Below are 22188 nucleotides of genomic sequence, written 5' to 3'. Positions count from 1 at the left end.
TGGTTCCACAGACAGAGCCGCTGGCGAGCAAACAGGGAGCCGAGAGACTGAGAGAAGGTTCTCTGAGTGACGGCGTGAGGCTAAATACAGGAGCTGGGTACTTCTGGGTAACGGAGGAAGTCCTACACCAATCTGTACTCTCTGTGTTCTCCAAGAATGACAACTGCACATTCCACAGCCAAGGTACTAAAATAGCCGTCCACCTCTCGACCTGAACCAGTGGAAACACAAAATGGGTCGGTCGTGACGCGTCTCTTTATTTCAGCAAGAGTTCAAACATCTCGATTCTGCAGCCATCATGACATCATCATCCTGAGAGAAACTCCACTATAAAGCGAGTCTCTCACCCAGCCGGTCACCTTTCTGGTTCAGCTTTCGTAGTAAAACTTCTGGTGACCTCTGTTTTCTTGTAGAGGTAATCCCCCCCCTCCCCCGTCATGCAGTGGTAGGGTCCCAGTCCCCCAAGGTTATTTTTGTCCCTCAGTTGGACCTGTCTGTCAGCTGTGTGGTGATGCTGGACAGCTGCGAGACTTTGAGCAGTCTGTGTCTCTCTACTGTGTTCTAGTGCTTTCTCGCTCTCTCTCTCTCTCTCTCTCTCTCTCTCTCTCTTTCTCTCTCTCTCTCTCCCTCTCCCTCTCTCCCTCTCTCTCCCTCTCTCTCTTGTCCCATGACCTTATGTAAACCCGATTTTTTGCCCTTAATGCTTTTTAGAAATAAGCCAAAATCTCACAATGATAAACATTTCTTCATGCAAGCCAATGCAAATCCGATCATAGGGAACGTTTGGGTTTAAATGCTTTGTCTCTGCTGTCTAGTGGTATTCCAGTGGTAACACAGAACAGACTGTCTGCGTGATTGTCTATGGCCTAAAAATAACGTTTATAAAATGTAATCCACCTCTCAACAAAGACACACACACAAATTTATTTGAACATTTATTCATCTGCAGCTTTCCTTGTACTTACCATAGTTCCTTCTATTTCATTCTATTCTCAAACGGTTATCATGCCGAATTATTATTCACACATTCATTGTTTAGATATCAAAGTAGTCCAGGTGAACTCCTGAGGAGAATTCATTGTCCAGAAGCAAGTTCACCAGTTTGGCTGCAGACTCCTGACAGGAGAGCAGGCGACGCGGCACGATTCCAGTCCACCTGCGAAGCTGCTGTAGCATCTGTGTGTCCATAGCACCTGAAGGAATGTTAGAAAAATGCTTAATGTTCAACTTCTCAGGCATTTTCTTTGTCAAACTATTGCTTCACCATTGCAGAGTTGATTCTATAAATACATTCTTGGCCAGTATGTCAAGCTGCATGCACCTGGAGCATAGTTGAGGACTCTGACACTTGGCTCTTCCTCTGCCAGCACCCTGAACATCATGTCCCGGGCCGCTTTGCCAGCACAGTACAGCACCATGTTGGCCGAGGCCTTCAGGGCAAACGAGGAGCTGAGGTTAACCACAGTCCATCTCAGACCGGCTCTCCTGGGGAAAGCTTGCAGGATTCCGGCTGTCAGTGCCAAGGCAGAACTAACGTTGAGGAACAGATAAGAATTCACCTCATCTGGGTTGATGAAACTCTGAGCAGACCGGGAAACATCACCCAAAGAGGCTGGGAGAGGGAGAGGGAGAGGGAGAGGGAGAGGGAGAGAGAGAGAGAGGGAGAGGGGAAGACAAAACAAACAGTGGGTGTTCAGCATAGTTTGGGATGTAAACGTTCTTCATCTGCATCAATCTGAAACAATGAAGTCAAAAATAATCAAAAATAATGAAAATATAATTAAAAAAACAAGAATGAATCCTTAATTCTTCCAGACGATTCGAGATTCTTTGTTTTCAAAATCAAATTGCCTTGGAGCCAAAGTTTTGTTCACCCCGGATGAACACATCCTTATTAGATTCTCACCAGCGTTGTTGAAAAGAAGGATGTGATCTAAATCATTCACAGCTTCCTGTTCCACCACCCTGACCGTCTCATCCACGCCGGCTTTGGTGCTCAGATCAGCTTCTACGCAACGAACCGCCAGCCCCTGAGCCAAGGAGCTGCTCTGCACTTCTTCCTTCAACTCCTTGAGCAAAGCCCCAGAACGAGCAACCAGCAGCAGGGCCGAGCCAGGCTGCAGAGAGGGGGCCACCTAGGCAAACGCAAAGGATTGGGTCTTTCAGTTGTTGTTGTGTTTCTTTCTTGCAGTGTTTCTTCGTCTCTTACCTCTGCTCCTTCCTCACAGAGGTTTTGATCACTTACCTGGTGTGCCAGTGCCCGTCCTAAACCTTTGGAGGCTCCAGTGATGATGCAGAAACATCGGCCAAGAATCTTGGACTTTGCAGAGACGATGTTGGACATGTCGCAGAACGTTTCTGGTCACTAATAATCCTCAGGTAGGTGATGGAGGCAAAAACAGAAGAAATGAAAACAAACTTTGGAAAAAATGCGGATATGAGAAGATGATAGTTAGTGAGAGGGATGTGAAAAGGAAAGACAAGAAGACACCAGAGCAGAGTGTGTCTTAGTCTCTGACATGGATGTGTGTGCTGGCTGTCTTTTATTATGTATAACTATCAAGTGGATCTAATGCATTCCACACATTCCACAATGCTTGGATTTGTTCTCAGATATGCGAGAAGTTACCGCTGCACGCTTTCCTTTGTTTGATGTAAACTGACTGAACTCATGTGTGTATCAAATAACCGTCATCAAATCATTGTCCTGTTCCTCTGACTGAGTTGTTTGTTTCTTTGTTGAGTAAGCTCTGCTTTTCCTTCATTAATGATCCATGAATCTGTGCACACTCTTATAAAAGACTTACATGTGCACAAGAGTGTTACAAAAGCTTAACATGTGTGTTTCCTAAGTGAGAGAACAGAGAAACTCCATTGTGGCACTCGATTAGTACCACATGACTCCAAAACACCAAACTGTGTTCTTTGTTTTCTCCAAATTGTGGCCATTTAGATACAAACTCAGTCTACATAACCTACTGACTTCTGGACTGTCTGCCCTCTCGTCTGAGTACAGGTGGGAAACTGATGTCTGGGGTCTTTCTCCTCCTCTTGTTGCCTGGTTGCAGCTGAAGTTGTCCCACTCTGTTGGTCTGCCAGCACCTGGATAATGCTGCCCTCCTCTGGACGTTTAAGCAAACATGACAGGATAAAGGTGGAACGTGCAGTAAATACTTCTTGTGTTGTGATAGTTGCACATCTTGGGACTGTACCAAAGTGACATAGAATCTAAAAATCACCTTATATACATGGATTGATGTGACTATATGATAGAGTAATGCTTTACAAAGAGCTGAAGACTGGAAATACTGAGGTCATAAGGTCAAGAAAACTGGACTTCAAATTCCTAACTTGTTATTTATTATTTAATGGATGCAACCAATATTAATCATACATTATTCCAGTAGTATATCCTGTAGTGTCCCTGCATGATAGACTGAATGTTATACTGGATGCACATGAACATAACAAGCATGTCGCACACATAAAACATATTACTCTAATGTTTATGTATATGTAAAGTCTGTGAGCCGTGTGTGTGTGTTGTAGCTTTGTTTCCCCTCCCATCCTGGAGGGGGCACACTGGAGGGGACACACACACACACACACACACACACAGATCTGATGTGCGCTGAAGATGTGCAAGTCACCAAATACCTAAATGCCTCACAGTGTTTCCCTCGCCTCGGGTTACTCATGTGACCTCAAGTAAACAACAGGTGACGTCTGGGACTAAAGCATGACAAACACACTCATCAGGGGTGTTTGGTTTATATCCCATTACATCACTTATCCTGGCACGTGACCCAGCTCCAAGGTGACAACACGGATCAGCTCTGCCTTTGTTTTGTTTTGTTTAAGGGTGAGACAGACTTTGTCACAGCTGGCCTGATTTATGGGTGAAGCACACAGGGGGAGATCCTGGGTTGCCAGATAGACTTCAGACAATAAACAGGAGAAATGTTCTAAAAACCAGAACAATAGCAGGATCATTAAATCTGAGTGTAAAACATGAATAAAAGGAGACAGTCACTTAGCCAGTCCATAAATCAGTACCCTGCATGTGCCTCTACGCTTAGGTGCGTCTGGATCAAAGCCAAAAGGGGGCGTTTGTTTCCTGCAGCTGGAGGGGCGGGGCCAGAGGTGGGTGTGTGTCTCTCAGCTGATGCGCGTATCCACCGACCGACTCCATCATCAGCATCCGACGCTGACAGCGGTCGAAGACAGCATCCGTGATCATACCGAGCCGTGGGAGCATTGCGGAACCGCACGGAGCCAGCCGAGCGGGACGGAGGCTGCCCGCCGCCCGCGACGCCGCTCGCCGAGGCTGCCATCTTACGAGCTGCAAAATAGTGAGTAGCCTTTGATGATGGACCGCCAGGATGCTACAATCGGTAAATCAAAGCTACTGCATGATACGTCGTCAATGTCAATGACGCTGTGCGTTTCAGTTTGGGTTATTTTTTTTTTTTGTCTCCCAGCGAGGGAACGGTGCGTTTGTTTTTTCCGCCGCCCGGCCTCCTAGACGTGGATTGTTTGGGAGCGCAGGCGAATCGGGGCTTGATGCGGATGCTGCTAAAGCCGCCCTTGCCGCCCAGGGATGCAGAGAAAAGGAGAGAGGGAGAGAGAGAGAGAGAGAGAGAGAGAGAGAGAGAGAGAGAGAGAGACGGAGGGGGGAGTCGTGAGGGGAGGGGATTGAGGCAGAGCAGCAGATAGATAGGCAGTGTATTTTACTACTACTACTATTCACCCAAGTGGAAGTAAACCTCTGGTAAATGAGATAAGAAGAGGAGCAACACTGGCACGACACATCTACCTACCTATCCATCTATCTATCTATCTATCCATCTATCCATCTATCCATCTATCTATCTATCTATCTATCTACACACACACACACACCGTTGTTTTGTGGCGTGGTTTTCTATCACACACACTTGTATATATGCAGTAGGAGGCGCACACACACACACACCTGTCCACCAAACACAATGGCCATGTAACACAGCTGATCGCGTGCTTATCTTTACATTGATTGCGATGGAGCCAGAGATGTGTTGAATCTTCTGTATGGACGTTTGTGAGGCCTTAGTTGTGTCTGGATCTTTAGGCTACAGTGTGTTTGCAGTGTAATTGATGTTGTTAAACCGAATCAAATGTATTAAAGTGTGTTTTCTCCTCTAGTTCAGATACCTTGATGGAAACAAAACTACTAAACAAGTCCAATCACAAAACACATGCACTGAAAGTACAGATACATTTGAATACACACTGTTATCTACACACAGACAACAGAAACACAACAACACAAATAGACAACTCAAATCCACAAACTGTGCCCTGTGCATCCGCCCCTCTCTGTCACAGCCTGGGTACAGATGGAACATTATAGTATAGCGGCTGATTATACTGGAGTGTACTAGACTGCATGTATACAGGTGCTTGTGTTATTGTGCCCCCACTCTGCAGAGAGAGAGAGAGAGAGAGAGAGAGAGAGAGAGAGAGAGAGAGAGAGAGAGGAACATCATTTGGACACATTTGTGTGTTGAATGGATGCTGCTCTCCCATCCCGTACCCAAACAGACAGCAGCACTGTTTTGTGTTTTGTCTCCATCGGCGTCATTGAACCAGAGGAGTAGATTTATTTTTACACTCACTACGTGTCAATATCGCTCTAACCCTGTTGCTTTTGATCATCACGCTGCCCTGTATGTGGGTTGGAATCTATTCTAAAATTATTGTATAACTAGTTATTATGCAATTACAATATTGTATAACTGCTTTCGTTTTTCTGTGTTCCTCTAGTGTGTGTGCCCCCACTACCTGCATTAGGTTGTGATGACCCACACTACCTCCAAATGTATGTGTGACCCTCCCCAAACCTGACTCCTAACCTCTAATCCCTGACCTTTGACCCCACTATGGGCAGTGTTGGCAGTGGGGTGGCAGGAGAGCAGGAGTTTGCCATGAAGTCTGTGGGCACGAGGACCACCCTGCCCCGTGCCCCTCCTCTCTCTCGCCGTTGCCCTGCTGACCGCAGCTGCAGCGCCGAGCGGTTGCCCCGCCCCCCAGCGACTATTTCGGATGGAACAGCTTCTAGTGATGAGCGAGGAAGTGTTAGTGTCGGAACTGGAACCTGTACTGGGACAGACCGGCCGACGGAAACAGTCTCCTCCACCAACACAGAATGCACCATGACGGCCCCGTCCAACAACAATCAACTGGAGTGTGGCAACGGAGCGAGCAGGAGGGAGTGGGAGAGGGAGAGGCAACGGGAGAGGGGGAGAGACAGGGACCGGGACAGAGACTGGGACCGAGAGAGGCTGGAGAGAGAGCGAGAGAGGGAGAGAAACCGGGAGCGTGAGCGGGAGCGAGTGGAGAGAGAGAGGCTGGAGCGAGAGAGGGAGCGGGAGAGGGAGAGGGCCAGAGAGCGAGAGAGGGAGAGGATCGAGAGGGAGAAGATCGAGAGAGAGAGGGAGCGAGAGAGGGAACGAGAGAGGGAGAGGGAGAGAGAGAGGCTGGAGAACGAGAGGTTAGAGCGGGAGAGAGAACGAGAACGGGAGAGAGAAATGCAGAGTGCAGGTCTAGATGTTTGTGGGAACATTGTGGGCAGAGGAGGAAATGAGAAGAATAGTGTTGGCATCAGTCAACACCAGCACAGAGAGATGGGAGCCTCCAGAACTGAGAGTGAGAACAATCCAGCCAACCATAACCCTCCAAACCACAACCCACCCAAGATCCTTCCAGTGTCTGGCAAACTGGAGCAGGTAATTCATGCTTTAACAGACATCGGTGAGACGGTGACGTTTGTTTACCTGCATCTCACTATGTCTCTTTCTTTCACACTTTCCTTCTCTGTACCTTCTCCGCTTTCTCCGACAATTTCAGAACAACTCGGGACTTGTTCGGCCCTCCGCCTTCAAGCCGGTGGTTCCGAAAAGCTTCCACTCCATGCAGAACCTGGTGGGCCAGGCAGGAGGGGCAGGGAGTGACGGGAAGGCTGAGGCCAGGAATGAAGGGTTGAATGAGGGGAGAAGTGGCAGGAGAGGCAGGGATGGAGGAGGAGGAGGAGAATCAGGGGAGGTCCCAGAGGCCCTGCTCCTGGACCAGGACAGCCCAGTGAGGGTGAGCAGAGGTGAGGGCGTGGGTAATGGTGCTGAAGGGGTTCAGGTAGGAATGACTGACTCGGGGAGGAACTCCCTGACCAGCCTGCCCACCTACACGGGCTCGGGGTCTGGTTGTGGCCCCCCAGCAGTCTTGGGGCCTCTCAGTGCTTCCACCAGCCACATCAACAGGCTGGGCATGGCCGGGGCAGCTGCAGGCCTAGACAAGCTGGAAAAGCCCGGCTATCAAGTAGGATCATCACCCATTTACTCACTCTGTCCATAACTGTAAATGCGCTTCGGCGTTTTTGTCTTGAATCAAATATGTGGATTATGTTTTGAATCCAGAACGGACTGAGCGCGTCAGACAGCGGCCGCTCCTCCTCAGGAAAGAGCTCCTCGTCCTATCAGAGACTGAGCCATCTAAGTGATGCCCCAGCTCCACTGCGCCCCTCCCCGTCCTCCGATGACATCATCCAGGACCTGGAGGACCGTTTATGGGAGAAAGAGCAAGAGGTCAGCGGTCACTCGGAAATGTCTGATATGCAGGTTTAATGCACTTAACGCTCCTCATTAAAACCAGGCTGAGATGCAGCGAGTCAGCATTTTGCATCTCCACACTGTTGTGCAGGTCTTGATGTAAATAGCTTTATAAGCATCACCTAGAAATAACTTACACAGGCAGAGTTTAGATTCTTCAAATAGCAGTTTTGTAAACAGTGATTAAGAATAACAGGTGCTTCACTGACGAGCTTCATTCATTACAACATCTACATCTGAGTGTCATGTTGCAATAAATCCATTGGTAAAGTGGATATCGTGCTCTTCTTCTTCTCCTCTACCAGGTGCAGCATATGCGCCGAAACCTGGACCAAAGCGAGGCAGCGATCATTCAGGTGTTTGAGGAGAAGCAGCGTGTGTGGGAGCGGCAGATGGATGAGCTGAGACAGAACTATGCTTCCCGCCTGCAGCAGGTGACCTGACTGACACAAGCAAACCAACTCAAACTCTAACACACACACGTCTCAGGTTTTCTTTCCTTCACTTTAAATCTTCTGGTCAGAAAGCAAGTTGCAGCTTTGTCCTCCCCACAAAAGTTGTTATCAAAAGTGTGAATGAAGTGTGAGATTTATTTTCCTTCAAAGCGACTCAAACTCACTCATTCAAATAAACAACCGTGTCGTCACAAATGAGCGGCCCTGCAGATGTCTTTATCAGACTGTTTCCTCAGCGGCTAAAAGAGATCCCATCAGATGCAGTGTCACATGATTCAGCGAAAGGAAAGCGGTGAGAAGCAGGAGGTTTGATTCAAAAGATTGAGACATGCAGAGAAGTCATCAAGTCCTTACTGCCATGGGGAGAAGAGAGCTCAATGCTGTTGGTGGATGGACAGACGGACAGACCCTCATTCCTTCATTCCTTCACCGTCTCTGCGTGTTCTTCTGCAGGTCACACGGCGTGCTCAGCGCTCCCAAACTGCCCTGCAAGCCCAGATAACGCGTCTGTCCCAGGACAAGAGGAGGTTGCAGGAGGAGATGGCCGCTCTGCTCGCCCAGAGAGAGGACCTAGAGAGAAAGTGTCTGGACTACAGGAAGGAGCAGGCAGACATCTTGCCTCGCCTGGAGGAGACGAAATGGGAGGTGAGATATGAATATATGAGTGTGAGTGAAATGTGTGTTTATTTGGGTTTTACTGAAAGCTGCAGCACTCACACACTCCTTTGTTCTCTTCAGGTGTGTCAAAAGGCCGGAGAGATCTCCCTGCTGAAGCAACAGCTGAGGGAGAGCCAGGCTGAAGTGACGCAGCGAGCTGGAGAGATGGTGGCCCTCAGAGGCCAGCTGAAGGAGCTCAATGCCCAGCTGAGGGAGCGGGAGGAGACCATGCTCGGCCTGAAGGACTCCTATAGCTCCAAGAGCGTGGAGCTGGAGAAGTGTGAGGTAGACCTGAGAAGGACTCTGTCAGAGGTAGGGACACATTTACATCTTGCCATTCATGCTTAAAACATATTTAACACACTCAGTCAGGTTTTTAGATACACAGATGATCAGATGTTTGGATTATTGCCTGTTTGTCACTAATAATCTAATAATGTGTATTGTACTATTCTTCAATAACACCAGTAAGTGGATATGTGCCATCATTAGGATCTACATGAAAATATATGCATGAAAACAAACGTCATACTCTCATTATACGTTTCCTTACCACAGGTGTCCATGCTCAGAGAGAAACTGGGTGTGTTTGAGGCCGAGGTGCTCAGTCTAAAGCGAGCTCTGAATGAAGTAAGCAGAGGGGCTGAGGTTGTCGTGAGCCCTAACTTGGCTGCTGCAGGGCTGTTGCCACCCTGGGGAGTTGTGCATCTCCCACGTAACCCCACTGATCCCTCACCCACCTCCCTCACCCCGACCTCTGACACCCTGCTGAGTCTTCAGAGTGATGAGGCCAAAGCCCAAAGACAGGAAGCTCAAAGACAGGAGAGGCAGCAGCGTGAAGAGGCCCAGTGGCGCGAAATGCAGCAGCGGCAAGACGTCCACATCCAGCAGGACATGCAGATGCGCCAAGAGGCCCATATGCGACCGGAGGCACAACTTCGCCAGGAAGCCCAGTTTCGCCACGAAGTCCAAATCCGCCAAGAGGTACAGCTGCGACAAGAGGCCCAACTCCGCCAGGATGTCCAACTGCGCCAGGAGGCCCAACTCCGCCAGGAGGCCCAGCTACGCCATGAGGTCCAACTCCGTCAAGAAGCCCAGCTTCGCCATGAGGCCCAGCTTTGTCAGGAGGCTCAGCTGCGTCAGGATTCCCACCAGCCTCAGCGGGAGGGACACTGGGACGAGGCTGGGGAGCTACGAAGGCAGCTAGAGCAGCTGCAGGCTGCCCTGCGACTGGAGCGACAACAACGGGAACGGCAGGCACTCAACTTTGACCAGGAGCGACACACCTGGCAAGATGAGAAGGAACGGGTTTTAAAATACCAGGCACAGTTGCAGCTCAGCTATGTGGAAACACTGCAAAAGAACCAGGCTTTGGAGAAACGTATGACCCAGCTGGGAGGCAAACCGGCAACAACCACCGCCACCTCCACCACCACTACTATCACCACCACCCCCCCCTCCTCTTCCAGTTCTCCACCTCCAATACCAACCATTTCCCCTCTGTCTCCCCAGTCTGCTGCCTCTCTCTCTGGGCCCATCGCCCTCACTCTCTCCCCACCCTGTGAAGACCAGAAAGGTCCACCTTCTCTCCACCAGCTTGCCCCCCCCTGGGCAGGACCTTCACGCCTGGAGAGGATAGAGTCCACTGAGATATAGAGACACTTACAGACAGACTGCTCACTCCAGTACACAGTGGTATGGCCTGTTGGACAAAAACACTGAAGCATACAGTACAAACCATTCCAGTCTACAACAGAAAAGAATCCGTACAGTCTGACATGCAAATGGTGTCATCCTTCTGTTTCCACATACTGGTTCTCAAAGCAACTTTAGATGCTGTACACAAACCAAGGCCTACTGTCAAATGCAACATTATCTGCAACAAGCAGATCAGCTGAACAGGACGTGGAACTGCATTTAATCAATCAAAGAACCTCCCAAGCAGCCTTTCTCTCACTCGTTACACACTGTCAGTGTTCCTGCTACGCTGACGGACGGCAGAAAACAAGTACTGACAAAGACAATGTTTAGATTACAGCACTAATACAGTGGTCATGTAATGCCCATGATAGAAAAGGACCAAGACAATCAGGGATATTGTCAGAAATGATCAACAAAATATTATGCGGTATTTATTCATTGTAAGTCTGTGTCACTTGGTAATGTAAAAGTAGAATTAGTGGTCAGAGTGTGTGATGTTAACTTGCATTTTTGGCCAGAGAACGCCTTACTACATTATTTCCAGCATGTGTAACAGAATTACCTACTGCTGGGAATAGATGAGAAAAAAAAATCAAGAGTTTGATTATCATTCCCATTGCTTTAACTATATATCAGAAAATACAGGATTGGATGATTTGATTTATCGCCCGGCAAACGTGCGAGATGATAATTGCAATGATTTGACACACATGCGATCACAGACCGATGCTTGATTCAGTTTTCAGGTCATATCATGCACAGGGTTCCAGCAATGACCCATCCAAATACACCATGATGATCAACAAACAGAGTTTATATTTTCTACGAATTGAATATGTTTAGCAGATCAATCAACCACATCTGAGTATTAAAAAAAAGAAAGTGTAAAGTGGGGGAATCTGCATTTGCCTTCACTGCAGACAGGCTGCGGTGACTAAAGATGAACACTAGAGATCATTGGAGAGCTTTGATACGCTCCCTCCCACCTCCCCCTGTGAGTTCAACTCAGTTTCTATTCTAACCACTGAACTGGAAAAGAGTGCAAGGAGAACACGAATGGAAGCACATAATCTAAATTTGGTTATTATGATAATTATGTCACTTTGTGCATTTACAGCCAAGAAATTCTGAGGAAGCGGTCAGTATCCCCAAAGTTCAAACGTTTTATAGAATGTATGATATAATAGAAAGAAATACTATAGTTATAGATTGTAAGTGTGTGAGTGTGGGCGTGCGTGTGCGTGTGCGTGCGTGTGTGCATGTGTGTATACATATGAAAAGCTTCAGCTAATGAGATTGAGGTTAGAGGGACTAGTGGCAATAGTAAGTGAAGACATAATTCAGCAAAGGGATTTGGGGATCTTTAAGAACAGGAGAATGCATATCAAAGCTTGATCAAAGGGCGAGAAGCGAGAGAAGCATTGTGATCCCTTGTAGCTCCTTTAGATCAGCCAGGGGAGAGCCAAGTGAGGGAATCAGAACAGTGGAGTCCAGGCTAACAGCACTATGTACTGTCCTACACACACGTTACGATGTACAGTAGACTCAGATGTGAATACCATGGCTTTTATATGTGTTGTTTATGCCAGCATACAAAGATGTTGCTCAAGAATATTAACTGATTATGTCTAAGGTATTGCATAGTGTTCTCATCTTTATTACTGTTATTATGGTGAATTGACAACAGAAAATATGTGCCATTTGAACTTTCCTTTATGTGTTTTTTAAACTGTGTAGATATCCTATTGGCCTGCCATTATGGTGCAATCATAGCAACCCTGTCCAAAAAAAAAAGATGTTCCTTTTGATGTAGGTGATAAATGTAGTTACAGTATTGCATTGTTTAGAGAACAAAATGCTACGGATTTTATACATGTTTCAAATTTTATTGTTTGCATTTATGTTACTAGTACTGTTCTGGCTTGAAAACCACCCCTTTGTTACATTCAGCAGATCTAATAAAGATATGTGAAGAATTCAGCTTTTCTGGTAGAGTTTGATGTGATAGCATGTTGTGTTGTGTCGTGTCGTCGCCTTCAAAACCTTTTTAATTGTTGTGTTAAATCATGTTGTTGGGAGGAATATATTTGTGTCGCTGGTGGAGAAGGAGCTGACGACTCGGAGGATTGACTACACTCGTGAAATGCAGCATATAGGAGCGTTTGTGTACAAAGCAGTCCCTTCATCCTCCATCCTGTGTAGACTAAATGTTTTGCTAGACAGGCATAATGTCCATCAATGAATAAAGTCTGTATTTTTCATTAGAGTCATCTCATGGAGGAGTCCTTCAGGGGGATGCTGAGCTGCTGTCGGCTCAAAGGTTGATCTCCTGCAAAACAGATGAGTAATGTGTAAGTCACTGAAACGAGCAAGTTGATCTCTCAGGGTGAGCTGGGGAAACAATGGATACATCTCAAAACACAATAAATTTTAATTCAGTGTTCTCTGTTTTTATTATCTACCTAATATACATACAACTTTATATTATTTTTGTTTTCCCCCTCTAAATCATCTCAACCTTTTATTTTTAGAACAGACTCCTACAGTTCATAAAACGCAAACTAGGAGGCATCATGTCCCTCCCCGGTACTCGTAGTTACTCCGGCTATGCTAGCGTGTGGCTAACTCGTATCAATTAAATGTCCTGTTCAGATGATCGGAGTTGTGAGTTAACAGAGTCACAACAAGCAGATTCTCCACAGAACAAGAACAGTAAGATTAACTGGTTGACTTAACAGATGTACGTCAACAGTGGCGACTAGGCAGTAGCATTAGCCAACTTCAGCTCCAGCTAACCTGCGCTGTATTGTTATTATTATTGTTGTACTTAAATAGACAATTATAAGGTGTCTTTGCTAGAATAATGACCGTATTGTTACTGGAAAATAGGCCAGGGAAGGGTTAACCGGGTTATTTAAGGGCTAATAAACGTACAGATGTGTGTCCACTCAGTAAGTAGACGAGTGTTAAGTGCGTCTCATAACTGCGTTACCCAACACGATGAATGACAAACTGTGTGAACCAGAGCGCCTCAGTGTGGCCTTGAGGGTCGACACGATGTGGGGGGGGGGGGTGTCAAAGGTCATGAACACTACAAAAGGTTAGACTTCATCTTTGTAGTAATGAAGGATTGTGAGTCATGAAGAGGTGTGTGTGTGTGTGTTTACTGGAGCCTTGAGCTGTATTTGGCTTAAAGGAACCTATGAATGTATCTCTGTTTCTGTGTGTGTGTGTGTGTGTGTGTGTCTTGTGCCCACAGGTGGAGAATGATGGTTGTGAATCTCTGCCTTCCACACTTCAAGTCAACAATCCACTGCAACAAGGTGCGACCGAATAAACAAACTGATCTGTTGTCTCCTTTAACGCAGAGCTGGAAGTTCACACTTAGAGTGGATAGTTAGTGATGTGGTCCAGAACCGTCACCTCACAGTAACGAGGTCCCGTGTTCCAATCTGCCCGTGCCCTTTGCGTGTGAAGTCTGCATGGTTTGTGTGCGTGTGTCCTCTCTATGTGCGGCTTCCTCCCACAGTCCACACACATACACACACATGCTGCTGAAGTGAATTTGGAGAGTCTGGTCAGGCCGGTTGGTGTGAATGTCAGTGTGTGTGGATGAGTTTGCCTTTGTGTGGATGATGGATGTTTGTTTGTAGAACAACAACAACAACAACAACACATGGAAATGTCATTGAAAACGTGTCAAACCCAAACGTTGCACATAGCCCGAGTGCAATCCTTTTCAGTCGACCAACCTGTGTTAATATGAACAGGAGGGATTTGAGTACGCGAGATGTGCGATGGTGGAGGCGGAGGCTGTGAGAGAGAAGTGAAAATAAAGACGCAGGGGGACAAAGTGCTGTGTGGGAGACTGAATCACTGCTGACCTTGCTGTGTTATTCTTCTCGCCTCTTGGTCATCTGACCGCTGCTTTGTCTTCTCTGCCCTTCTACCTTCGGAGCTTTGGAGCATATGAAAAGTTGTAGCTTGTTATTTCTTACCGTTTTGTTCAGCCCACCTTGAATCATTTCTTTCTGGCCTTTAGTTTGCTTGGAAGTTGTGTGAGCTTCTGGAGTCAGATGGAAATCCTCCAAACCTGCATACGTTCTTCTACTCTGTTATTGTCTCCACACATTCATATGATAACGTCGCTTATTGTTTGCTCCGTCTTCTCCCACCTTTGATGCAGCTGTGTGCAGATGGGTATGATGTCACTAATCTGGTGTCGGCGGATCCTGCAGTCAGGAGGCGAGGATTCAAGCTGGAGTACTTCCTACGACCGCCAGTACAGGTGAGATCATGCTGTTGCACCTAAAATAGACTGATTAGACTCAACTACAGCAAACTAATGTGCTGACTAAGAAGGAATTCCACCTAGGTTCAATTTATAGGGGCTCATAATGTCACAACCAGATGTTTGGCTAACATTCACTCTGGATTACATTCCTCCTCCTAGGTGACGTTGAAGTTTGGCGTGCAGGTGGAGCTGTACAGGGTGGATGTGGAGCTGTGGCCCTGGGGGATGGATCAAGGTCAGGCCTGCAAGAAAGTGGAGATCAGCACCAGCTCGGGTCCGGTCTGTGTGCAGCCCAGTGGCCAAAGCGAAGAGCAGAAACGGGGCCAGGAGAAGGATCGAGAGCAGAAGCGGGCAGGATATCAGAACCAAGAACAACAGCAGCAGCAGCAGCAGCAGCAGCATCATCAGCAGCGTAACGTGAAGAAAGGCCACCTGTGGGGTCTTCAGGCCAAACAGTGGGGGGAGGAGACCCTGGATGAGTCCCGACAAAGAGGCCACGCTCAACAGACTCGACACCTCGCTCAGTCAAACTCTGAATCCACCCGTCCAGAGCCAGAGTTTAAGCTGGTGGGTCGGTGTGAAGTGAGGGAGAACACCCGGGTCTCCTTCACCCGCTCACAGGTTCGCCCCCGGCCCCCCTTCCTCACCCCTCCCCCGCCGCTGCCTGCAAACACTCGGCAGGAGGACTTGTGGAGCAGGGGTCTGCTCTCCCTAGGCTCTGTGAACCAGCTCCGTGTGACCGTGCCGTTTGGCGGCGCCGCGTCCGCTCTGGGGCTCAAGACTCTGGCGGTGTGGGGACAGCCTGCTCGCTGCTGCCGCGCCGAAGACGTGGAGACATTTAAAAGAGCCCATGAAGCCAGTGAGAGACGGACACCAAGCCTCGGCTTTTTCACCCAATCTGCTTCCCGCCCAAAACAGCCACAGCCAACATCGACATCGCCAAGGTACATTGTGGCCGCCATCTTGGTTCTCATCACTCTAAAATCCTCCATTTCCTTGTTAATGTGTGACTTGGATCAGTTAAAGATGATAATAATAATAACTGGTCACCAAAACCGTCTAACATGTCTCTTCTTCTCCCTCTAGTCTGTCAGTTCCAGATGATTTCCTCGACCCCATAACCCAGGAGGTCATGACCCTGCCCATGTTGCTGCCCAGTGGTGTATCGGTGGACAACACCACCCTGGAGGAGCACCAGAAGAGGGAATTCACTTGGGGTCGACCCCCAAACGACCCTTTCACGGGGGTCCCGTTCACGGCAGCCTGTCAGCCCCTTCCCAACCCCCAACTGAAGAGCCGCATCGACCGCTTCCTCCTGCAGACGGGGCTGAGGGTCAAGGACGGCGTGTTGGGGAGACAAGGGGGGGCGGGAGATCCACAGCCGTCCAGGCTCGTGGCTCCTGAGGCCAACGGAGAGTCTCAGAACCCCGCAGGTCCGTCTGAAGCGCCGGTGAACACTAGCGTCGGCTGCAGAAACGTCAAGAAAGACGCCGGATCAGGAAACGTGTCAGCGAACGGGAATGACTCGTCCCCCTCCTACCACACCAAAGATACATTCCTGTCAGATACAAGCAAGAAACGACATTTCCATGAATCAATAGAGACTTCCTCCAGCTCTAATCAGGCTGAGGAGCAACTAGGACCTCCAACCAAACGGCTAAGACATGAAGCGACCTGCGGTGAGTTTTCTTCCTTGCTTACTTTCTTATACATGAAGGTTTTCACTGGAGTTCTTCCTTTTAAATACGCCTGTACATCGTTTTCGCCGCAGCGTCCAGCTTCAGCTCCCACGAGCAGCGTTTGTCTTCCAGCCTGGACGAGGCCCTGCTCAGCGCTCTGCAGGGTCGACCCTCCTTCACCTCAAGCTCCTCCCACCAGAGACCAGCCGCAGATCAAACTGAAACGGGAACGGAGCCGCCCGACTCGTCTTCACAACAGAGTCACATGACGGGAGCAACAAACATTCCAACAGGTATTAACCTCCTGAAGGTTATTGAATCTCCTAATTTTTTCGATAATGATCTATCAGGCAGATTTACTACTTAACTACTTGGACACTGTTGTTTTTGTCTTGTTTTGCGTTGGATTTCTCCCTGGCTTTTCAGCCATTTTTACCCACTGACATAAAGATAGAAAGCAGGCAGTTGTGTATGATTTCCCATCAACGTGAAGTTGTTCCTGACTCTCCTTCACTCTTGCCTTCCAGGTGAGAGCAGGTGTTCGTCGTGCGCCCGCTCCATCTCAGCGTACTCCACGTCCAGATCGTCCGTTTACCGCCTGATCTGCTGTCACTTGATCTGCCGCGCCTGCCTGCACGGGGAAACGCAACCCAGACCCTCCGTCCCTATAGTAACACCCGCTCACGTGTTGTGCCTTACCTGCCGAAGCCCGACCCCCCGCAGTGACGTCACACGCGTGCATCACTGAGGACGGGCGAGTTTGAAGTGAGGCCTTGGTAGAAACGGGGAGGAACGTTCTGGCTTTCATACGGGAGAGGAAGCTGATTCAGTGGAATGACATCATCACAACACAAAACCACTTCACGGCGTAAAAGAATTTGAAATAAACTCAATGTCGCTCGCTTGTTCCCCAGCATGTCTCCCTGTTTCTGTTCCTATTGTCCTTTGGTCCATGGAGATAAGCGGCACAATAAAAGCTTTGTAAGTATTGGACGTTCAATTCATCACACACTAAGTTTGTGCGTTTGCTTCTGTCTCTCTCTCACGACTCAGGTTTCGTTCTGATTTCATTGCCTGTTGTTGTCACCTCTGTCCTGTGAGTTGTTCACCTATACAATAGCAGTCCTATATACTGTATGCAGTATGTACATACAGCATATGTCTCAGCCCAGGTTGTGTGTGTCCTTGTACGTATCTTTTATTTTGAACACTCAAACCAAATCACCTTTTTAAAGGACAACTACAGATGTAAAGGGTTAAACAGGCCGTAGAACGAAAGATGACCCTTTTTCTTCACACTGGCAGATGAAATAATTTATGCTTTTGTTTCCCTGACAACGTTTATCTTAACCAAGGTCATGATCCCGCATCCGCTGAATAAGAGCAAAGACTGAATGCAGGTTACCTTCGCAGGCACGTTCAGGTTTTCTTTCCCTTGTTGAGATGGAGAAATGTCAACCTTCAGCTTGGTTCCTTCAGCTTCACGTGAAGGAAGCGTGAAGCATTTAAATATTCACTCCAACATTAAGTGCTGCAGTCACCTCACCTGTCACTCAGTGGTCACTATATGTTTCCGTACGTATCGGAGACGTCACCACTTCTCTTCCTGACATCTTTATTAAACCTTTTTTCCATATTTCTTGAGTGTATGATGTGAAATAAGACGACCACATTTAGATATCTAATGAAGGCTGGAGCTTGAATGCTACGCTGCTAATCAAAGGAGCTTTTGAGTGTTTTTGCAAACTGTTTTGATGCTCAGTTTTGTCATTAACCATTTAGTTGTTAATCATCCGTTCCACAGCTAATCGATGAGACACAAACCACATCATGCAATCACACACTGAAGCGAGTAATGAACTTAAGATATTTCTGTTTATTTCAAATGCTAATCTTGTTTTGCTGCTTTTCTCATCAAGGAAGTGAGTAATTTATGTGACCTCATGTTTGAGATGTTAACATGAGGCCGTGGACGTCGTCGTCGTCATCGTCGTCGTGTGTAGGAGGCTCATGTGGCAAAATGTCAGACATCAGGAAATCTGCTTCATCTGAGCAACAATGAAGGAAACTTAATTAGCTGTCGTAGGTGTTCATGTTTACCGTGTGTGTGTGTGTCAGAGAGAGATAGGACATCGTGTTCACTGACTGATATTATTCCAAAAACTTAATACCTCCACCAGGGAAGTAAGACTGCACTTCTTACTGCACTGCATGTGTAAGATGATCAAGTATTGGCTAAATATATAAATAAATACTGAGTAAAATGAAAACATGAATCAGGTGAAAATAATAATGTATTTACTCTTATGGGGACTTTTAATGTTTTTTATTTTAGGAATTTATTTGGAGTATTATTCTCTCTCATATCATAAAGATCTTCATGATCTCTAAATGTCGGTGCAGTATTTTATATTTGAGTATTTGTTAGTTGTGTTATAGTTGTGTGTGTGTGTGATCCTCTGTCTCTGCTGCCCCGGCGTGTGTTCCCCTGTGTACATTGAGTAGATGACACACACCTCATGCGCCGCCGCGTCTGCTGCGACCTCTCACGCACACGCGCACGCCCGTGGCCTTCGTGTGTGTGTGTGTGTGTGTGTGTGTGTCTGCGTGTGTGTGGAGCCTGACGTCAGAGCGACGAGTGAGTGGTCCGCGTGTGTATAAAAGTACCGGGAGGGTCCGGTGGATCCGTCAGATCTGCTCCAGGCTCATCGGAACCAGCAGCGATGCCTCAGTCCGTGTCCGCGCTGTGCCTCCTGGCTCTGCTCGCCCTCTCCTCCGCCTGCTACATCCAGAACTGCCCCCGCGGAGGGAAGCGGGCCCTGTCGGACACCGCGACCCGACAGGTGAGCAACAAGAACATGGATTCTGCGGGATTTAGGTCTTTGACTTCTGTTAGATCAGAGTTTATGTGGAGTTTGTGCTGTAATGAATCTGTGCTGCTGTCATTGAAGAAGTAAGAGATTTAGACAAGATGAGTTTTATAGGATGATTACAAAGACAGGGAGAGAAGTAAAATATAACACTTTCAAATCTAACTGCTCAGAGGAATGATGTGTATTTTGTTTAGAATAACTGGTTTAAACTGGATAAACTGGAGCAATATGCATGTTTATTTCTATGCGTGCTGAACAAAGGCTGAAGGAAAAATAATGAGGATTCTCAAATGGTGAGATTATAAATAGGTGAACATTTACGTTGCAAACAAGAATGAAATGGAGAACTTATTTCATTGGTTGCTTTAAATGTGTGTGTGTGTATGTCATGCTGTATTATCATCAGGAGGAAGATTGATCAGCCAACCAAAATGAATCATATTTGAAGGCTGACACTCAGATTCTCCAGAGAGAGGATTTTCTGTGTTTTGTAATTCAATACATTTGAGTTTATCACGGATAAATCAGTAATAGAAACAATCATTAGTTTGAAATATCCAATCTGAAGCCTTTCCATACTGAGCTGCCTTTACCTGTTCTTCCTCCAGTGCATGTCCTGTGGCCCCGGGGACAGGGGCCGCTGCTTTGGCCCCAGCATCTGCTGTGGGGAGAGCCTGGGCTGCCTGCTGGGCTCCCCTGAAGCAGCTCAGTGTGTGGAGGAGAACTACCTGCTCACCCCCTGCCAGGCCGGAGGGAGACCCTGTGGCTCTGAGGGGGGGCGCTGTGCTGCCTCAGGACTCTGCTGCAACTCAGGTACAGAGGGGCTCACTGCTGTCTGACATGAGGGAGTGAGGAAAGGACACTAAACAACAGCTTCTCTCCTCTCTTCTCTTCTCTTCTCTTCTCTTCTCTTCTCTTCTCTTCTCTTCTCTTCGCTCCCCTCCTCTCTCCCTCTCTCCTCTCCTCTCCTCCTCTCTGCCTCTCTTCTCTTCTCTCCCCTTTCCTTTCCTTTCCTTTCCGCTCCATTTCTCTCCTCTCCTCTCTTCTCTGCTCTTCTCACCCCCCTCTCCTCTCCTCTCTCCTCTCCGCCCCTCTCCTCTACTCTTTGCCTCTCTGTCTGTCTCCTCTCCTCTCTGCCTCTCTGTCTCTGTCTCTGTCTCTCTCCTCTCCTCTCCTCTCCTCTCCTCCCCTCTCCTCTTTAACAGAGAGTTGTGCTGTGGACCCTGACTGTTTGGGGGACACTGAGTCTCCTGATCCAGCTCTGGGCTCCGCAGGTTCCTCGCCTGCTGAGCTGCTCCTGCGCCTGCTGCATGTGGCCACTAGAGGGCAGACCGAGTACTGATATTTCACCTGACGCTCCCGGCGGAACCTGAAGGTGCAACAGAATGAAGATCATCTCTGTTTCCTTTGCAAGCCAACAGAAAATGATCTGCGCTTTGTTCTCCTTTAGCAAACCCTGACCCGAATCCCCCACCAAACTGTTCTTTCTTAACCTTACCACTGTGATAATTCTGTCTGTGAGTGGACACATAAACAGAGATAGAGTGATTTAGTGATTGGCTATCTATATCCATGTCCCGGGGGTGATGAGTAATGTCTACAATACTTAAAGTGCACTGAAGGCAGCATAGAAATGTAAATACTAATGCAAATAATGTAAACAATGTTCATTCTGATTGAACCAATAATCACAGAACAAACAAGTTCAAACTAAGTACACGATGAAAGCAAACACTGTGTAAATAAGTCAGGCATCACACACACACTGCCGTCCATACGCCAGAGGAGTGTGTCATGGAAGTATTATTATTGTATATTGCAAGATATTAGGAGGAGTAATACAGAATACATCACTACCAAACCACCTGAGTCCTGTGTTGTTTTGAGTCTTGTTCCTGTACTTTCACTTGACGCAAATGATTCACTCATCAAACCTGTTACTTGTTTATGTTGCCTCCAATCAACTTTAACCCTTTATGTTCTCTCTCGCCCTCTCCCTCCCCTTCTCTCTCTCTCTGATATTACACAATCCGATCTCTGAGAAAACCGTTGCGTTAATCTTAATCGTCGCACGTTGTTTTCTAATTGGAATCAGAACCAAACGAGCACAGGAATGTGTCTGATGCGTGCGAACATGTCTGAGTTGTGCATTTATCTCCTTTTATTATATAGTGATTAGATAGGGAAGTGTGTGCCAGCGCGTTTATGTGAACGACGTTGTTCATTCTGTTAGATCCAGATGGGACAGGATGCAGGACTTGGCTGGTTCAGTACCGCTGCCACACCCACAAACGTAACCGACAATGATGTCTTTTGTGTTTTGGTGATGTATGCACTTAAGTAAAGGGACGCTCACCAACGTCCCATATCAAAGTCATTATTCAGCCCTGTGAAAACAACTGTAAACAGGCTTCTGTGGCTTTGTTGGGCGTGCTGAGAGTGTGTGGTTCTTATTGTTCAGATGTCTCAAGCATCAACATGAGGTAACCAATAACCTGGAGATGAACCTGGACCCCCTGCAGCTAAACTGATCAAGAGACAAGACGTCTTCTCTCTCTGACCGTCCTGACTGTAATTTGGTTAGCTTGGCTTCCTACTTATTTGTAGTTGTTATGACCTCTAATGTCTGCAAATCTGAGTGCAATCGTTACCAATTTAACCCTTTGAAATGGAATAAGGGAAACATTGTGGTGAGATGGCATTTTAACGGGTGTGTTTTGGTCGAAATTTAGTGGCAACGGCAACTAGAGGTCAGATCGTATTGATTGACGCCTTCTGATTTCTATGGAGTCCAAGCTGTAAAGAGGACAAGTGACGTCTTGCAAACTGCCCTAAGTGAAGAGCACAGACGCTTTCTATCTCCTGTCTCACTTGGAGAGCACAGAA

General features: G+C 47.5%; 4 protein-coding genes across 5 annotated transcripts; 3 read left to right on the top strand and 1 right to left on the bottom strand.

The window, feature by feature from the left end:
- Positions 1-1035: 1035 nt before the first annotated feature.
- On the bottom strand, positions 1036-2344 carry sprb (sepiapterin reductase b). The gene is made up of 4 exons (XM_076149543.1): positions 2246-2344; positions 1907-2135; positions 1322-1612; positions 1036-1193 (listed from the first exon to the last, which is right to left on the bottom strand). Exons 1-4 carry the CDS (start codon positions 2342-2344, stop codon positions 1036-1038), a joined length of 777 nt encoding a protein of 258 aa, XP_076005658.1.
- Positions 2345-6523: 4179 nt separating this feature from the next.
- Positions 6524-10411, top strand: lzts3b (leucine zipper, putative tumor suppressor family member 3b). Its single transcript, XM_076149532.1, has 7 exons — positions 6524-6776; positions 6889-7353; positions 7452-7619; positions 7949-8077; positions 8552-8743; positions 8837-9067; positions 9314-10411. Exons 1-7 carry the CDS (start codon positions 6570-6572, stop codon positions 10409-10411), a joined length of 2490 nt encoding a protein of 829 aa, XP_076005647.1. The 5' UTR covers positions 6524-6569.
- Positions 10412-13036: 2625 nt separating this feature from the next.
- ubox5 (U-box domain containing 5) lies at positions 13037-18822 on the top strand. 2 transcript variants are annotated; one of them, XM_076149547.1, is made up of 7 exons: positions 13037-13168; positions 13716-13779; positions 14643-14744; positions 14910-15694; positions 15837-16429; positions 16522-16722; positions 16957-18822. In XM_076149547.1, exons 2-7 carry the CDS (start codon positions 13723-13725, stop codon positions 17175-17177), a joined length of 1959 nt encoding a protein of 652 aa, XP_076005662.1. In that variant the 5' UTR covers positions 13037-13168; positions 13716-13722; the 3' UTR covers positions 17178-18822. The 2 variants fall into 2 exon arrangements, with proteins under 2 accessions (XP_076005662.1, XP_076005661.1); XM_076149546.1 differs by having other exon boundaries at positions 13037-13196.
- Positions 18823-19080: 258 nt separating this feature from the next.
- avp (arginine vasopressin) lies at positions 19081-21079 on the top strand. Its single transcript, XM_076149549.1, has 3 exons — positions 19081-19272; positions 19911-20115; positions 20508-21079. Exons 1-3 carry the CDS (start codon positions 19153-19155, stop codon positions 20642-20644), a joined length of 462 nt encoding a protein of 153 aa, XP_076005664.1. The 5' UTR covers positions 19081-19152; the 3' UTR covers positions 20645-21079.
- Positions 21080-22188: the final 1109 nt, after the last annotated feature.

This window comes from Genypterus blacodes, unplaced genomic scaffold (genome assembly GCF_046128005.1).
Source record: "Genypterus blacodes isolate CSIRO-AG114 ecotype Tasmania unplaced genomic scaffold, CSIRO-AGI_Gbla_v1 ptg000045l_1, whole genome shotgun sequence".
NCBI classification, from domain to species: domain Eukaryota; kingdom Metazoa; phylum Chordata; class Actinopteri; order Ophidiiformes; family Ophidiidae; genus Genypterus; species Genypterus blacodes.
This window is presented reverse-complemented; position numbering and strand designations above follow the sequence as displayed.

What these genes read in the sequence shown, in the direction of transcription:
- lzts3b (XM_076149532.1), top strand. Translation starts at nt 6,570, where the DNA reads ATGCAGAGTGCAGGTCTAGATGTTTGTGGGAACATTGTGGGCAGAGGA. An exon ending in TATGGGAGAAAGAGCAAGAG is followed by an intron (nt 7,620 to 7,948) that starts GTCAGCGGTCAC and finishes CTCCTCTACCAG; the next exon opens with GTGCAGCATATGCGCCGAAA. An exon ending in ATGCTTCCCGCCTGCAGCAG is followed by an intron (nt 8,078 to 8,551) that starts GTGACCTGACTG and finishes GTTCTTCTGCAG; the next exon opens with GTCACACGGCGTGCTCAGCG.
- ubox5 (XM_076149546.1), top strand. An exon ending in TCCTACGACCGCCAGTACAG is followed by an intron (nt 14,745 to 14,909) that starts GTGAGATCATGC and finishes TCCTCCTCCTAG; the next exon opens with GTGACGTTGAAGTTTGGCGT. An exon ending in CCAACATCGACATCGCCAAG is followed by an intron (nt 15,695 to 15,836) that starts GTACATTGTGGC and finishes TTCTCCCTCTAG; the next exon opens with TCTGTCAGTTCCAGATGATT.
- sprb (XM_076149543.1), bottom strand. Translation starts at nt 2,344, where the DNA reads ATGTCCAACATCGTCTCTGCAAAGTCCAAGATTCTTGGCCGATGTTTC. An exon ending in GACGGGCACTGGCACACCAG is followed by an intron (nt 2,136 to 2,245) that starts GTAAGTGATCAA and finishes GCGTTTGCCTAG; the next exon opens with GTGGCCCCCTCTCTGCAGCC. An exon ending in AGTCCTCAACTATGCTCCAG is followed by an intron (nt 1,194 to 1,321) that starts GTGCATGCAGCT and finishes ACATTCCTTCAG; the next exon opens with GTGCTATGGACACACAGATG.
- avp (XM_076149549.1), top strand. Translation starts at nt 19,153, where the DNA reads ATGCCTCAGTCCGTGTCCGCGCTGTGCCTCCTGGCTCTGCTCGCCCTC. An exon ending in CGGACACCGCGACCCGACAG is followed by an intron (nt 19,273 to 19,910) that starts GTGAGCAACAAG and finishes TTCTTCCTCCAG; the next exon opens with TGCATGTCCTGTGGCCCCGG. An exon ending in AGGACTCTGCTGCAACTCAG is followed by an intron (nt 20,116 to 20,507) that starts GTACAGAGGGGC and finishes CCTCTTTAACAG; the next exon opens with AGAGTTGTGCTGTGGACCCT.